Source organism: Cnephaeus nilssonii (genome assembly GCF_951640355.1).
Source record: "Cnephaeus nilssonii genome assembly, chromosome: X".
In the NCBI taxonomy this organism is placed as follows: Eukaryota; Metazoa; Chordata; class Mammalia; order Chiroptera; family Vespertilionidae; genus Cnephaeus; species Cnephaeus nilssonii.
The window spans coordinates 116,402,227-116,420,714 of record NC_137071.1 but is presented as its reverse complement, the minus strand read 5'-3'; the positions used below and the strand labels follow the sequence as shown (position 1 = coordinate 116,420,714).

General features: G+C 38.2%; 1 protein-coding gene across 10 annotated transcripts in view; it reads right to left on the bottom strand.

The window, feature by feature from the left end:
- The window catches only part of THOC2 (THO complex subunit 2), a 136,025-nt gene that overhangs the window by 19,800 nt on the left and 97,737 nt on the right, over positions 1–18,488 (bottom strand). For all 10 annotated transcript variants that reach the window (XR_013813197.1, XR_013813198.1, XM_079764753.1 and 7 more), the window contains exons 19-30: positions 17,428–17,524; positions 14,999–15,116; positions 11,795–11,974; positions 10,862–11,026; positions 5,254–5,529; positions 4,066–4,207; positions 3,473–3,630; positions 1,780–1,908; positions 1,285–1,416; positions 1,018–1,202; positions 420–598; positions 73–175 (exon numbers count right to left, since the gene is read on the bottom strand). Coding sequence is in view for 8 of the 10 variants with exons in the window: in XM_079764753.1 (XP_079620879.1) it covers positions 73–175; positions 420–598; positions 1,018–1,202; positions 1,285–1,416; positions 1,780–1,908; positions 3,473–3,630; positions 4,066–4,207; positions 5,254–5,529; positions 10,862–11,026; positions 11,795–11,974; positions 14,999–15,116; positions 17,428–17,524 (1,864 nt within the window). In the remaining 2 variants the exon portion in view is untranslated. The remainder of the gene's footprint in view (positions 1–72; positions 176–419; positions 599–1,017; positions 1,203–1,284; positions 1,417–1,779; positions 1,909–3,472; positions 3,631–4,065; positions 4,208–5,253; positions 5,530–10,861; positions 11,027–11,794; positions 11,975–14,998; positions 15,117–17,427; positions 17,525–18,488) is intronic.

The following is an 18,488-nucleotide window of genomic DNA, read 5'->3' as shown; positions in this document are numbered from 1 at the left end:
TTTAAGACAAACAGTCATAAAATATATTTCATGTTTTTAATCATTAAGGGTTTCTTACTGACTTGTTCCTACCTGTTAGAGCCACTATTTCCATTGCTTGAATTCCCTTTTGGTGTGGCACTAGAAGCTTTATTAACAGCTTTCACACCACACTGAGATCTCTCCCTTGATTTATCTGAAATAAAGGTAAGATTTTATTTGACAATCCCCTAAATATAAGTAAACTACAATTTCATAGCAAAATGATTAGAGTTTAATTAGAAGAAACAAAGGATTGATTACTCCTTGACAGTTACATACTCTTACCTGGGGAATAAAGAAGTAATTATAAGGCAGCATTTTACTTGGCATGTGATACAAAACATTTCAGTTTGTTGAAACAAACCATATTATTTATAAATTTCTACAAATAAGCATACCATTCTCCTCAGCACCGCTTTCATCAGATTTAGATGCACTTCCTATGGACGATGAAGAAGACCCACCACCAGGCCCATTTTGTACACTGGCAACTGCATTCCTCGGAGGGGGGTCTTTGTGATGAAACTCATTTTCAGGTATCATGTATGACTTTCTACTTTTCAACTGCCCAGAGTAGCTGAAAGTCGCACAAAGTGTTTAAATATACAAATACAAATCAAAAAGTACAAACATGAGGTTTAAAAGAATAAAATTAGCAAGGTAAATAAAAATTTCAATGTAAATTAATCCTTAAACTAAGATGCCTTTTTTTTTTCCACTATTGAAGATCTGATAACCCAATTGATGATAAAATTACATTTCCTCAAAACCAGTACATATTATATGACTTGTGAAACTATCATCCAGTATAGACCGGAAGCTGATAATCAGAAGTGACAACTCTCACCAGCCTGTGGGAACATGATCGCATAATCTCCCATAATTTCCTGAAGTAAAGCAGAAAATAAACTTCAACACTGTAAAACATTTTAAAGTCTTCAGAATCCTTCTGTTATCTAGTCTCATAAAAATCACATTAAAGTATAATTGTGTTACCCCATAGCCAATGCATATAGATCAGGCCTCTTCTCTTTTTCTTCTTGGAAGATTTTATGCACTCTTCTTTCCAAAGCCTGACCCAGATTCAAAACTTTTGGGTACCAAGGAAGTATTTTTGTTAGCACAATCAAGATATTCCTGATGTGAGTATATTCGCCTGTTTCAAGGCAATGTACTGATGCCTACAACAAACATTTTAAGATCATTATAAAAGTGTAAGTATGAAGAGAGAAAAAAACACCTTTGAGAAATACATTTTTTTACCTTGGTTAGTTTGTAATGCCATTTATGTACAACATGCCGAAAATTTTCATAGTCTAATTGATCAGCTTTATTTCCGCCATCGAATCCAGTTGCCCGTAATATAGTAAGGAATCCTGGATAATTTCCACATTCCTAAGAGGCAAAAATAGATGGTTACTTTAAAAGAAAAATCTGTCCCCCAAAGTAGCAGAGGCTGAAACGTAAGTAGACTAGATTAATGATTCTATGTGAAAACATAATGTGTATTTGAATGATAGGTAGTTTTCATAGAAAGGCTCAGTTTATTCCATAATACTAATTTAGAATGTTATCAATTTGAAATAGGATAAAAATATATAGCACTTTTAATAATGGATGAATTATGCTTAAATTTTAAACACTGTTTTACAACTGAATCTTAAACTCAGCTCCCCTTTTAAAACAGAACAACCTAGAGATTTTATTGGAAGTGTCATTATATATGTGGGTAAAATATAAGCATATTATTAGTCATACCTTTTCATATGTGGCTCTATCACTGTGCCACCTGGTTACAGTCTCTAACATGCAGCAAAGAAATCTCCCATATCGACTAGCTTCATTTTCAGTACAACTTGCAACTGTGTAAATTATGTCAGAGAAAACCTACAGGAAAAAATGTTTGAGAAAAAAAACAAACTAAAGTCAAAATTAGTTCAAAAATATCAAAAGATCATGTTACAGTAAATCATAATATACCAAACAGATAAATTCAGTCGAAATCTATCTTCCCTTTTTACATTCACAATCCCAGAGACCTTTAAAGATTTTAGCTTTGGTGAGGAAATAGCACATTCATAAAACAACAACAAAACTTTTATAAAGAAAGCTGATTTACAGTGACAGAAGAAAACAGCTATCATTATTATTACACTAGAAGCCCGGTGCATAAAATTCATGCACGGGGGGGGGGGGGGGAATCCCTCAGCCCGGCCTGCACCCTCTCCAATCCGGGACCCCTCCGGGGATGTCTGACCGCCTCTTGCAATCTGGAACCGCTGGCTCCTAACCTCTCGTCTCCCTGCCTGCCTGATCGCCCCTAACCCCTCTGCCTGCCTGATCACCCCTAACCCCTCTGCCTGCCTGCCTGATCACCCCTAACTGCTCCCCTGCTGGCCTGATCGCCCCTAACCGCCTCTGCCTCACCCTGCACCCGGGACCCAGGATTCCCTCCTCCAGCTGGTCGCAGGCACCCGGGACCCGGGCTTTCCTCCCTCTGGTTGGCCACAGGCACCCAGGACCCAGGCTGGCTTCACCCGGGCCGACCGCAGCTACAGAGGACCATGGGCAGGCGGCTTTACCCGGGCCACAGCTGCAGGCGCCCAGGACCGCGGGGCGGGCAGCTTATCCCTCTCCCAGGCTGCAGGTGCAGGCGCAGCCACTGACACCCGGGACCATGGGGCGTGCAGCTTGTCCCTCTCCCGGGCTGCAGCCTGGCTGGTCCTCATTCCTCTCTCCCCAGTGTTGAGTGCCTGAGCCGTTAAGGCATGACAGTGTAAAGGTGTGATAACCATTTGCATATTAGCTCTTTATTATATAGGATCATAACTTCTTTGACAGAGACTTAGCCATAGATATCACTGGGGTTAGGGGGACAGTAAGCAGAGGCAAGTCTGATAGAAACCAGAAATAGGCAGATGACATGCTGTAACATATATTACATTTTAAACCACAAAATGCAGTAATTAAGAAAAACACCAGGTGCAAAAACTTGTGAATGTGACCATGCTGAAAAGCATCCCTGCTGTTATGTTATGTGCAAAGTTGTAAGCTTTTATGTTGTTTTTGAGGGGTGAAGGTTAAAAATGGAGACAAGTATAGCAAACATATAAACCCAAATGTTGAGTTAATAGATTAACTAGGGGTGCTTTTTATGTATTGGGCATTATTCAAAGTGCTTTTGTGTGTAGTGACTCATTTAATACTCATAACAATCTTATGAAGTAGGTACTATCCCATTTTACAATAAGAAAACTGAGGCACAGAGAGGTTAAAAACTTGCTAAAGATCATGTAGTTAGAAATTAGCAGAGCTAGGATTCAAGTTCAGGCACTTGGCTCTTGAGTTCATGCTTTTAACCACACACACAACAATACCTATATAGATTATAATGTTTAGCTATCTTTGCATGAGACTTTTTTTTAAAAAGGTTGCAATAAAAAGAACTTACTCGATCATAACAAAGAAGTGTGGAAAAATTTGGAGTTTTCTGTTGATGTACCAATTCAACAAAACGAGCACAGTAAACAGCATCAATTGCTGAAAAAATACATCGAGGAAATATACACAGCTGTAGAAATTTTGTGATGGTCTCATTTTTGGTAGATTCTAAAAATAAGGGAAGAATATATTAAGTGGTAAACTTCTTCCTCAAGTGCCTCAAGGACACTAAACATGACAACATATTAACTTTAGTATAGAGAATGCTATACAATCACAAGCTACTTATAGTTAGCAACCAAAGGGTCATGCCTAGAATAAGACTTTCATTTTTACTCTGTGGATACTCTTCTATCTATAATTTCTCCAGAAATAAGATTTTATACAAGAAGTTAAATTATTATAGTTATAAGCTACTTAATTTTATCAGCAAACTAAATCAATTCCTTCAGTGAACATGAGAAGATGACTCTGCATTAATGAATAACAAAAAAATGGGATAGTGAACAGAGTTGAAAAACAAATATAATACACTTCAACACCTCCAGTTATAAAGTTCTGCTTTTGTAATATAGCAGTAGCAGAACAATTCCAACAACATACTTGCTAAAAGCCAGTTGTCTTTTTCCAGTTTCAGTCTCTGTAGAACTCGCTGTACATGTTCCATCTGTTTCTTTTCTTCTTCAAGAAGTTTGTCCTGAAGGGCAGTACAGCGCTCCTTCTCTTTTTTCTTTTTATTTGGAGGCTACAAAGTATAAGTGAGATATTTTTCTAACTACAGGCACACTGCCTCCCTTTCTTTTAATTAAAATTTTCAAAAAGAGATAAATGCTATTTTATATTCATTACTTCAACAGGGGTGTTCAGGAGTCTACTTAGATGTGCTTTTCACCTCCATTTAACAAATTCAAGACAAAGTCACTCAGTCTTTGTACACCATCAAAACAGGATACCTTCCCAACACTGGTACCTTTATTCTGAGGCACAGAGTCATCTTTGACTCTTCCATCTCCTTCATTCCAATATCACAATACCTTACAAGTCTTGTGCATTCCCACAACCTCCACCATAGTCTATGCTCTCAGCACTTCACAATGACTTACCCAAAAAGCCACCTGGCTGATCTTCAGCCTACTGCTAGTCCTTTCCCCTATCAAATGCATCCCTCATACCATTGTCATGAATAATTTTTCTAAAGTAGCATTTTTATCATTAAGTCCCTCCTCAGAAATCTAAAATAACCCTCAATTTTATCAAGTCCTCTTTTCCAGCATTCACTACTCTACATACACTGGCCCCGTTCAAACTTACCACTGAGCCCATTGGCTACTGTAAACGTGGCCTCCTTAAACTTGGGACTACTTCACACCTTTGCTGGAGCTCTAGGGTAGCCAATTTGCCTTCATTATTTTCAAACATAATCTATCTTCAAGGCCTATCCAGCTCAAGACTTACCTCCTCAATAAAGCCTTCTCCTATAAGAGTTCTCCTCTTTGGAACTACTATCGCTCTTGCAATTGGAATCACACAGATCATTTTTTAAGTTCATTAACATAGACTTCAGTAGAAAAGCAAACTCAAATACCTTTTGAATGATCAAAACTTCCACATACTCACCAAGCCCTCAGCCCCAACCATTGAGAGGTCACCATTAAACCCACTTAGGACAATATTATATAGCAACAGGATTGTGGCTTTAAGGAACCCGAGCTAACACAATTTCAAAGTATGGGTAATGCTAAATTAATACCATGACGTTATTGTACTTGAGCTACTAGAATAGAAACCTACCATTTCCTGATTGTCATCAATTGCTTTCATCTGGACTTTAAGTTTACTGACTTCCCGTTCATAGCTGGTGTGTGGAACTGCAAGGTCATACATTGTCAATGACCAGAATGTGGCATAGAATTGAGGGCTGATGTCATCCCAGACTTTGGAAACATGTAAGGAGACCACTGCTTCATGGACAGGGGCCATCACCATTTCACATGATGTAATATACTTGTGAACTTTATGTTGCTGTTTACTTCCCTTTTCTGATTTTTTAAGTTCGTCATACTTGGACTGGAAATAAAAAGTAAACACACATACACAACACAATTTATAGCATTGACTTTCACTGTATAAAAACCTATGTTCCCCAAACTGAGCTACCAAGTGAAACAGACTCATAGATAAAGAGCAGGAAGACAGCTCAGAGTGTAGTGGTAGAGGGACTGAGCAAAAAAAGGAAAAAAAGAGAGAGAGAGAGAGAACTCAGAGAGAGAGAGAACTCATGGGCCTGGACAACAGTGTGGTGACTGCAGAGTTCGGGAAGGGGGTGGGTGGAAGTGGAAGAGGGCATAGAGGGGATAAATAGTGGTGGAAAAATAATTAATTTTTTAAATGAAAAAAAAAATCTATGTTCCCTTTTCAAATATCAGATGATGACTAATCAAAACTGTTGTAAGAATTCTAGTTTCTTACCAAAAAGACATTTATTTTAAGATAAATCATTCCTGGAAGCTGTTCCAATCTTTAGTACTGTATGCTCACTAGCAGCTTTTCAGAAGATTCTTATTGAATCTGACCTGTTGAGTAAGTGAATAAGGTATGTATGGCCCCGGTCCATTCCCCCAAACCTGTTCTCTCTTATTGATGCATCATGTATTGGGCATATAGGGTTTCCACTCCTGCTTTTGAGATATTCAAGTGAACCAAGTAGAAGGTTATAACACTGGTAAAGAGGCAGGATGGAACTACTACAGCCAACAAGGACAGAATGTTTTATAACTACATGTAGTCCTTATCAGCTGTTACAATTTGTCAATTAAGAAGCTAGATCAGCCCTAGCTGGTATGGCTCAGTGGATAGAGTATTGGCATGAAGACTGAAGGGTCCCAGGTTCAATTCTGGTCAAGGGCACATGCCCGGGTTGTGGGCTTGATCCCCAGTAGGGGGCGTGCAGGAGATAGCCAATCAATGATTCTCTCTCATCATTGATTTCTCTCTCTCTCTCTCTCTCTCTCTCTCTCTCCATCTCCCTTCCTCTCTGAAATCAGTAAAATATATTAACCTTTTGTACTCGGATGTCGAGTGCAAATTACTCTTTGAATGTATCAATAATTTGAAATATAAAAAAATCCAAATAAATAAGTTTGTATGAAAAGAAACTCCAGTTTTTTATTCTACTGCCGCACTTTGTAAAATCTGGGGTATTTAAAAAATTAAATCCCGAGTAGAATAAAGGAATCGAGAAAAAAGCAAGCGAGTGCAAAGAGTTAAAAAAAAAATAAAAGAGAGAGAGAAGAAGAAACTGGATCAGCCCTAGCTGGTTTGGCTCAATGAATATAGTGTCGGACTGCATCTGAAGGGTCCCGGATTCAATTCCAGCCAAGGACATGTACCTTGGTTGCAGGCTCGATCCCTGGCCCTGGTCAGAGGTCATGTTGGAGGCAACTAATCGATGTTGTCTCTCTTACATCGATGTTTCTCTCTCAGTGTCTCTCCTCCTCCCTTCTACTCTCTCTAAAAATCAATGGAAATATATCCTCAGGTGAAGATTAACAAAAAAAACAACAACAAAAAATAAGCTGGATCAATGCTAAAAATGTTATTGAGAAAGTCACCATAAGACTAAGTAGGTTGACCAACTGTCCAGGTTTGCCAGTAATTTAGGGGTTTCCCAGCATTCAAGACTTTAGTGCTAAAACTGGGAAAGTCCCAGGCAAACCAGGATCAACTTGTCACCCTAATGCCAAACTAATAAGATTTTCTATTAATGGCTATGGTATATTGGAGTTTAAAGTGTGTGGGAACTGACACTAGCTTTTTTGGCCTGGTTGGTTTGTCCTAAGTAGGAGGAGAGCCAGAGGAAGGCCATACTCTTAACTGTATGAGAAAAAGAATGTTAGTACAATGGGAAGAACTACATTATTAGTTCACAGAGTGTATGCCAAATGTCAAAAATAAAGTAATACCAGGTGAAGCTATTACTACTGTCTCATGTCCCTCAGTCTCTTTAGGATGACGGAGCCCTCACCCAGAAAATTCTGTTTGGGTTAGGTATCACCCCTGAATATGAACCTGAGAGGAGATCTAAAACTAGCTTCTTCTTCATGTTAGAAAAGCACTTAATCATTCACAGTTTGTGCTAAACATGAAACCCAGAACTAAAAGGTCAGAATTAAAGTTTAGGCAAAGACTCTTCCTTCCTGAGTGCTGCTTTACCTCAGGCTCACTGAAATTGAAGGCATACTATGTACTCTTTGTTCCAGAGGGTATCTCAAGCAGGCTATGAGAATAGTATAATTATTCTAGAAGTAGGAAGATTTATCTCATGTTATTCACATTTTACAGAACACGCTGATAACTACTGAGACCACACAGGTGACAAAGTTACAAAGAACATTACTTATGAGAGAGAAGTCCCAATTACATCAGAGACCTGAGAGAACAGTAGCTGAGATAAGAAAGGGTTTTAAAATTTTGAGAGCAGGTCCTAATGATGGTAACTAACATGAATCCCTGTGAGCAGAATGACATCTGCTAAGGTTCTAACAAAACAAGATAAATTCGTGCTCAAACTACCTGCATAAGGTAGCTTAGCTAACTGGTTTGAGTGAGATATAGATTAACTGAGGGGAGCTTTTCAGACACATGTTACAAGGTGGTTCAGAGCAATTAAAACTCAAATATTAGGTTATAGGTATGAGAGGATTATATGATAGCCCCAGTCTCCCCAATCCTCTGGTTCTGAATCTGTTACTTCTATTGCTATGCACCCCCTATTCCCTACCTAGTTAAAAAAAATAGGCTTGATCAGTTACATTGCATATTTACCTAGGATGAACATTTCCTTGTCTAAAGTCAGTTTAAAACCCTCATCAAGCTCACATCTTTAGTTTAATGGAGAGGCACAATAGTTCTACATCTCAAGTCACCTGGGGAACTAGATCTATGGAACAGAACTGATATCCACAGTTATTGCTGTACTTCTAATTATTGGTTTAAAAAAAGCTCTTGCTGGCCCAATAATTTAAGCAGTGTTTGGTTGGCTGAATTATTCTCATGAAAGCCTGCTAGTAGTCAACTTATGGAAGGGACCTAGCAGTCCTCCAATACTCATATTCTCTCATCAAAGGCTCTTCAAGAGAGGCTTTTACTAAAAACAGCAAAAGCAAAGATCCCCAGGGATATCATCCACTGCAACCAAGGTTGCTGAGGAACTCCCTTTCCAGAGGGTGGCATGTAGGCTCTGTATAGCCACTTCTGTATAGTTCTTTGTTTTCTTCCTCAACCCTGAGGAGGAAATGATATTTCTTTGTTTAGTTTTGTATCCCTTAAATGACAAAGGCATAATATTTTACACAAGCTACAGAAAAGGAAACTATTGGTATGAATGACCTGCTCCATTTTCTGACCTAGAAAAGTTCAGCTAACTTCAGGTAACCAGGTGTTTCTGTTTGCTAGGCTTCAATATCGCTGATTAGTGTGTTCTCAGTATAGTACAAGGCAGGTTAGAATTCCTGAGATGAAGAAATTCTCCCTGATCTACTGTGGGGGGGGGGGAGAGTGACAACACAAGGCATAACTATGCAAAGAGCGTAAGATATTCTGAATTGAGAGATTCTAAAGTACAAGAAAAGCTTAGAAGAAGTCAATTGGGGTAAAGGGGACATATGTAACACTTTCAACAATAAAGACTAAATAAATAAATAAGTAAGAAAAGGTCTATTCCTTCACCATTATTCCCCTTTCTCCTCTAGAAAGTACACCAAAGAATACCTGCATGCAAATAAAGTGATAATTAAACCAATTAACATTTAGTTAGTTGTTAGAGGGAGTTGTGAGACTGTAGCAGTTGATATGTAAACACTAAGAGCTAATGGTTGGTTAAATGATCAATTATACACCAAATTTCTCAGTGCCTTTTTTCCATGACTGTACTACACAGCCTTGTATCCCTACTGGGAACAAAGAAGGTATCCTCGCTTAAGAGACAAGTCTGAGATCTTTCCCCAAATTTGTAAAGGAAGCTTTGTATAGTACAGACTTAAAAACAATAACCAAAAGGGCCAGAATCCAATTCTAACCCAAAATTAAGAATATGCTGGGATTCGAGTCAGAGTGGGAAAGTACCAGATTCCAAACAGAGGACCATGGCCCTGAGGGAAAAGGAAAAATGAATTCCAATTAGAGGTCACTGCTTTGCAGGTAAACAGTGGCAGATAGAGTAGAGAGGGCTGTCTCCTCGTCCCAGTCACTACTGGGATACTCTGCTTCAGAAGGCTCTAGTTTGCTTTTCATGATGTTTTTTGTTTTCAGTTGTTTCATGTAGGTGGAGAGAAATAAAACAACCATAAATACACCTTTCCTAGAAGTTACACAACAGACACTGTAAGAATTTTTAGAATGTTTGGGAGTAGTTAAGACTTTCTGTCTATATTTCTTTCAAGGCAGTATGCATAATAGCAAGTCAACTATCTGACAGGGATATTGTCATTGAGGAAACAGGACTCTGTATTTAACAGGAGTGTTTCTCAGAATGACATACCACATTCATTAATTTCAGAATCATCTAGTACTTCTTAAAATACAAACAAATAGCCCTGACCAGTTTGGCTCAGTGGATAGAGCGTCGGCCTGTGGACTGAAGGGTCCCAGGTTTGATTCCGGTCAAGGGCATGTACCTTGGTTGCGGGCACATCACCAGTAGAGAGTGTGCAGGAGGCAGCTGATTGATGTTTCTCTCTCATCGGTGTTTCTAACTCTCTATCCCTCTCCCTTCCTCTCTGTAAAAAAATCAATAAAATATATTAAAAAATAAATAAAAACAAAACAAACACATTTCCGGGTACCATTCAAGTTATTAAATTAGAATTGGGGGCCCTGGCCAGTGTGGCTCAGCTGGTTGGAGCATTGTCCCATACCAAAAGGCCTTGGGTTCGATTTCCAGTGAGGACACATATCTCGGTTATGAGTTTAATCCCCTGGCCCTGGTCAGGGTACACTCAATGTTTCTCTCTTTCCCGCTCCCTCTCTCTAAAAATCAATGAACATGTCCTTGGGTGAGGTTTAAAACAAAATTAGAATTATGGAACATGGGACTCAGTTTTTAAGATGCTTTGTTGGTGATTCTCATCTACAGTAATGTTTGAGAGCTATAGTTATAGAGGGCCCATAAGACATCAACCTGGACAACTAGTGGCATAGTAACAGTAAAATTATAGAACTAGTAAGACTTACTTTTAAAGGGGACATTTTCATTATACACTGCTCAGAGATGAGTACTAACAAAAGAGTAACTCTCCAAGAGACAATCTATATCTATGTCAAAGTAAAATGCAATTACAAATAAAACAGTTAAAATTATTTGTAATTGTTCGTAAATGACAGCAATGATATTTATACTTACTGAAATATGGTGTGCATACATTGGCCTAGACAGGAAAAATGCTGCATCATGGGGTGTATGAAATTCGTTACAGAGCACATCAATTGAAGGCACTCGCTTTATATAATCTTCTGTGCTTAGATTAGATGCTAAAAACCCACCAAACTGTACCAGGGTATCATGACACTAAATTTAAAAAATAAGACAAAAAAACACAAATGTGCTATCATTTTACAAAAACAACATAAAACCTTTTCCAAAACGATTAAGGTGCATTTAAACAATATTTTGATTAACAAGAATTTAAATTTGACAAACTGAAAGAACTTTAAAGACAATCTACAAACATAATCAAATTACAAAAAAGATGCCAAGGTACTGAAAGTATACTAATCTGAGGCTTTAAGATCAACAAGTTCTCAAGTTCCAAGTTATTGTTCATCACTTTTAGTAGCAGAATATATTTACTTAAATCACATATAACAATTTTATGTAGACAGAAGTCAATTTACTTGCCCTTAAAAGATGAAAACTTCATTTATAAAATATATGTGATCCTTTTTCCTTGTAATATAGTGATTGTTAAACACATTTTGTAAGTGAACCATAGATTTGGTGCTTAATATTTATAAATATATTTTATAAATAAAGATCACATCTACTTTGCAGTGACTGAAATTCCAGAGATTAGGAAAGATATGAGAGCAAACAACTTAGTTATCTACTTAATTGAAAACCTTATACATATTATTACATCTCCAAGAGCCACTGATTAAATATCATAATTTGCACAGATATAGCCCATTTCCAGAATGTCTACTTTACACTTCACATTAGAGCTGTTTCACACTCATATGTGCAAAATTACATTTTTTAGAGTTATAGAACATGCTATATTTGCCATTATTGGGATTTTAAAAAATCAACATAAACACAAAAGCCACTTTAACTTGCCTGATCATAGAGCTTTCCCACAAGTTTCAAATGTTTCTCTCCACCTTCTTGAAAGATCACCCCATTCCTCTGCTGAGCCATAAGCAAACAGAGGGGAAGAGCAAGATCATGGTCCAATAATGCATCCTTTAATCTCTGGGAGGATTTTTTAGTGTTTCTTATCTGGCCAAAATAACCACCCTGCAAAAGAGAAGACATAAATTTACTTTCCCTTTCTTTGAAAATTTATTTTAATGACACTGTTACTAGTTATAGTCACTGACTTAGATAACTGTCAACTGCCTTGAAACTTCTGCCTATTTTCCATTTTCTACCATACAGTCTCTTATAAAAGACTAGTAGCCCGGTGCATGGATTCTTGCACATTGAAAGGAAATTAATTAGAAGAAAGATTCATGCGGTATGCGACAGGGGGTAGGGGAGGCTGGGGGAAGGTCAATAGGGAAAAAAAAGGAGATATATGTACTACTATCAGAAAACTGTGGTACATCTACACAATGGAATACTATGCTGCCATAAAAAAGAAGGAATTCTCATCATTTGCAGCAACCTGGATGGAATTGGAGAATATTATACTAAGTGAAATAAGCCAGTCAAAGAAAGAAAAATACCACATGATCTCACTCATTTATGGATAATAAAGAACATTATAAACTGATGAACAAAAAGATAGATACAGAGACAGTAAAGCAACAAACAGACTTTCAAATTACAGGGGTAAAGTTAGGGGGGGGGATAAGAAATCAAACAAAGGACTTGTATGCATGCATATAAGCATAAACAATGGACGCAAAATTCTGGGGGGTGAGGGCATGTGTGGGTGTGGGGTGGGGGGGGGTAATGGTAAGATATGTACACATATAATACCTCAATAAAAAATTAAAAAAAATAAAATAAAATAAAAATTACATGTCAAAATAGTATATATAATATCCTATCTAATAAAAGAGTAATATGCAAATTTACCATACCTCTGCTACACCCACAAGCCACGCTCACCAGCCAATCAGGAGTGAGTATGCAAATTAACCCAACAAAGATGGCTGCAGCCACGGAGCGAGCAGGAGGCTTGGGTTTCCCAGGCAATGGAGGAAGCCAAGCTTTCCGCACACCCTGGACTCCACTCAAGGCTACAAAGTTTCAATTACAGAAGATAAATAAATCCCAGATACCAGGGCCTCCACTTGGGTCGCTGGGGAGGGGGGGGGGCGTGTGGCCGGCCTGCAAACCACCACAGGCCCCTCGCCCAGGCCACTCCATGCCCCAAGGGAACCTCCACCGATCCTGGACACCCTTCAGGGCAAACCAGCTGGCCCCCACCCGTGCACCAGGCCTCTATCCTATCTAATAAAAGAATGATATGCAAATTGACCATCACTCCAACACACAAGATGGCTGCCCCCATGTGGACACAAGATGGCCGCCACAAGATGGCCAGCAGGGGAGGGCAGTTGGGAGGGACCAGGCCTGCAAGGGAGGGAAGTTGGGGGGGACCAGGCCTGCAAGGTAGGGAAGTTGGGGGCAATCAAGCCTGCAGGGAAGGGAAGTTGGGGGCGACTGGGCCTGCAGGGAAGGGCAGTTGGGGGGGACCCAGGCCTGCAGGGGAGAGCAGTTAGGGGGGGCCAGGCCTGCAGGGGAGGGCAGTTAGAGGTGACCAGGCCTGCAGGGGAGGGCAGTTAGGAGCAAACAGGCTGGCAGGGGAGCAGTTAGATATCAATCAGGCTGGCAGGGGTGTGGTTAGGGGGTGATCAGGCTGGCAGGCAGAAGTGGTTAGGGGCAATCAGGAAGGCAGGCAGGAGAGCAGTTGGGAGCCAGCAGTCCTGGATTGTGAGAGGGATATCCGAATGCCCGTTATGATTGGGCCTAAACGGGCATTCGGACATCCTTCGAGGGGTTCCCAGATTAGAGAGGGTGCAGGCTGGGCTGAGGGACGGACACGGACACGGACACACACACACACACACACACACACACCCATGCACGAATTTCTTGCACTGGGCCTCTAGTAGTATTATAAAATTAAAATACAAAATTAAATTGTCAGTGCACGTTCATATGTACCGGCTGGTCGGTTGGACAGTCAGATGGAAGTATGGTCGGTCACTTAGCCTTTTATATATATAGATTATTCTTTATTCAGTGTGGAACAGATTCAACAATAGAGTAACTATGTTCAGATTTATGCCAGTTAGGATATCAAGGACCACAGAAGATTTGATATTTATTTCCTTTACAGATGTGGTTTATTTCCCTTACAGACACCAGGGCAGCTTGAGGGGAACATATAAATCAAGAAAGTATTCCTTTTTCTTTACTTTGTTTCAGCTTTTTAAAAAGGTTAAAATATGCTCTGGCCAGGTAGTTCAGCCGAAACCGGTTTGGCTCAGTGGATAGAGTGTCGGACTGCGGACTGAAAGGTCCCAGGTTCGATTCCGGTCAAGAGCATGTACCTTGGTTGTGGACACGTCCCCAGTAGGGGGTGTGCAGGAGGCAGCTGATCGATGTTTCTCTCTCATCAATGTTTCTAACTCTCTATCCCTTTCCCTTCCTTTCTGTAAAAAAATAAATAAAATGTATTTTAAAATATTTTTTAAAAAATATATGCTCTGGCCAGGTAGTTCAGTTGGTTAGAACGTCATCCAGAGATACCAAGGTTGAGGATTTGATCCCTGGTCAGGGCACATACAAGGATCAACCAATGCATGCATAAATAAGTGGATCAACAAATCAATATTTCTCTCTTTCTCACTCTCTCCCTTCCTCTCTCTCTCTCTAAAAAAATTAATAAAAACATTTAACTAGCCCTAACCAGTTTGACTCAGTGGATAGAGCATCAGCCTGAGGACTAAGGGGTCCCAGGTTCGATTCCGGTCAAGGGCATGTACCTTGGTTGCGGGCACATCCCCAGTAGGGGGTGTGCAGGAGGAAGCTAATTGATGTTTCTAACTCTCTATCCCGCTCCCTTCTTCTCTGTAAAAAATCAATAAAATATATTTTTTTAAAAACAAAAAAACATTTAACTAAAGGTTAAAATAACTAATAATCACAATTTTTAAAAGGAAGGTGTGGACAGTTGTGAGAGGAGAATAAGTATGGCTCTGATGTTTGGTTTATGTACTTATGTACTGTTTGGACTCTTTAACATGAGCATGCATACATTTCGAACTTAAAAAAAAATCAATAAATAAAAATAGCAACTCTCACCTCAGCTTTTAGTTGCTCTCCACCAGTCATGGCCTCTAGTTGCTCCATTGTCATTTCCTCTGTAATTTCTATTCCTGCCATTTTTTGTACCACTTCTTTCAATATAAGCAGGTCAAAACTATTTAGAAAAAATAAGAAACAACCTATAGTTGAAACTTCAAACATAAAAGTGACAATATATTGTAACTGAGAACCCCCTAAACTATTTGTACGTAAGTATGAGGAGAAAGGGGTTAAAGCATTTTTTAAGGAAAAACTGCATTCCTAGAACTATACGAAAAACATTTGGGCCATGTAATATGTTTACATTTATTTGAACATTTTACTTGGAAATAATGTCAAATGTACAGATAACATGGAAAGATAAAAACAGTCCAAAGCTTTACCCCAACTTCACCTATTAACATTTTACTCCTATTTGCTTTATCATTTGTGTTTTCTCTCTTTCCCTCCTCTCTCTCTACACACGCACAGACACACATTTTTTGAACCATTTCAGAGTTCATTTAGTATGTAACATCATTTAGGGGTACATTTCACCCCTAAAATTCCTAAGACTATATTTCCTAAGAGTGCATTTCCTAAAAATACAGCTATTCTCTTATATAACCACAGCAGTTATCAACTTTAGTAAATCTAACATTGATACAATACTGTAATCTACAGTTCATATTTCAATTTTATCACCTGAATTTACAGTTCATATTCCATTCTTATCGGTGACCCAATAATGTCCTCCATAGCATTTTTTTAACCCTTCAGTATAGAATGGCCAATAAATGATTTTTATGGTATAGAGATATCTCTCTAAATAATCACACACACTTGGAAAGAATGGAGGGATGGAAGGAGGGAGGGACAGAAAAAAGGAAGGGACAGCCCTAGCTGGTTTGGCTCAGTGGATAGAGCGTCAGCCTGCGGACTGAAGGGTCCCAGGTTCGATTCCAGTCAAGGATACATGCCAGGGTTGCAGGCTCGATCCCCGGTGTGGGGAGAGGGGGGGCATGCGGGAGGCAGCGGATCAATGATTCTCTCTCATCATTGGTGTTTCTGTCTCTCTCTCCCCTCTCCCTTCTTCTCTGAAATCAATAAAAATGTTTTTTTTTAAAAAAGGAAGGGGACAGAAGTTCCATGTTCTGGTATTTAAGCCTAACATGACAATTTAGTGGCCAGCCTTAAGCACATTTATTATTGTGCCCAACAGTTATACATTTTAATTCTTAAAGTTCAGGATTGTCGATGGAAATAATGCCTATGACTTCCAAGACCATCTTTAATTAGTTAAGTAATGAAGATAAAGTGAAAACATTCTTCCCCATAAAACAAATGCAGATATTTTCCCAAAGGTAAAGCTAGACATATCCAATACACAGAGTAATATACAAAGAAACAGTTTTCTAAGATTCTTTGTAAGTGCTTACTCTTTCAACTGGCCTTGTCTTACCTAAACATAGTTTTTGAAAACAAGAGGGCCCTCATGCAAATTAGTATGCAACAAGTCCCAATAAAACATTTTAATTTTTCTATAAACTATCTTTTAATTAGATGGTCACAAAAACTATATTTACAATACAGAGAACTAAATTATAGATTTTAAAATAACATTATGTTCTCCTAGCCTATAGACACTAAAGAGTAAAATGCATAGGAATGGCCAATCAGAGGAGCATAGCATAAGTGCTATATTCATAACATCCTGAATCTAAATATTTTTAAAATTTTCCCTAAACCAAAATAATAATGTCAAGAATTCCTTAGGTAATATTTGTTTGGAGCACCAGATAGCTTTACAGATTTTTTTGTTTGCTCTCTACCAGAAAGCTTTTGAAAACAATTTTCAGTTCTCTGATTCTAGTCAGTCTACTGCTGATAAGGTTTAATATACATACTAATTCAAACTCTAAGCACTGATATTGGTCCAGAATAAAATGATAAAACTCAGTATTTATAAATAAAGGAGGGTACTATTCAAAAGGTATGTAAGCTTTATGTCTCTCTAAATTTCAACTTCCAAAAATAATTGTGTTAAAGACACTATATACACCCTCAGAATAAACATGTTCCTACCAAATGCTCAGTGTAAAGGCCAACTGCTGTCCAGCAGCATAATTAATAGTTTTGTCATAAAAGAATTTACAATATATCATATTAACCATTTATTCAAAAGCCAAACAGGTAGTCAAAATGAGTTAGTCTTTTTAGAGTTAAATATATAGACAAATATTAATTTCTTTTGGCAAAAAAGTATTTATGTATTAAATTATAATTTATTTTAATTAAAGAATTCCACCTACATAAGTGAGCAACTATTCTACTTAAGCCTACAATCAACAAATAGTTTTTTAGGATAATAGAAATCTTAATATCCCAATGTCACCAGAAGCACTCTAATTATTGAATTTCATTTACATATAATTTGCTATGAATACCTTTTGCCCGCCTTTAGCTGATTAGCCACATACTGAAGAAGACCAGCAAGATCAATTGGATATTTACGAAAAACTGCACCACAGAAACTAGCCAGACCTATATGAAATTAAAAAAGGGCTTTTTAAAAACAATTCATAAAACAAAAAGTACAATATTGAATGTCATTTCTTCAACTAACTCAATTTCCAAAACAAAATGAGGTAAGAATAATTGTATTGCTGATGCCAATTAACAGAGTTTTATAATTGATAATAGCTAATATTTACTGAGGATACATATGCAAAACACTGTACTAAATAAGCACTTTATGTTAACTATCTCATTTAATCTTTATAATAATCAACTCAGGTTTGATGAAAATTTAGAACACAGATATAATGTATCTTGCGCATGGTCACATAATTGGTTATGAGGTAGAGCAGTTATTCAAATGTATATGGCCTGTTTCCAGAACCTGTGGCCATGACAAAATCTTTCAGATTACTCAGTAAACTTGAATGGTCAACAAAACACCTGCTCCTCAAATGTTTGTCATGAAAAAAAAAATTTTTTTATCTAGGAACATGCTACTAGTTGTGGAGGGGGAAGGAAACAGGTAAAGCATTGCCAAACCAAGAAGGAAAAAAAAAGACCAATTTTAACCAATAGTCTTTATCACATCATGAGTAGAGAGAAAATCCCAGTCAAGTTAAGAGGAGATCCTAGTAGAATCAGTTTATCTGTAGCCTTTTCGACCATTATTTGTTGAGCCCCTAAAGGATAATGGACAAAACACAGGTCCTGCCCTCAAGGAGCTTACAGTCTAGTGATGGATAAAGAAAGTAAACCGAAATAACTATGAGGAATAAAATGTTCCATGGGAGTACAGAAGACAGACACCTAATTCTGACTTTGGGGTAAGAGCTTTAACAGGGAAAGCTTTCCAAAGAAGGTGACATCTAGGCTGAACTCTAAGATGTAGTGGAGGAGATGAGTGAGCATGGAAGGGTATTCCAAGTAGAGGGAATAATGTGAAAATGAGACATGGAAAGTGCAAGAACTTCAATATTAATGGAATATT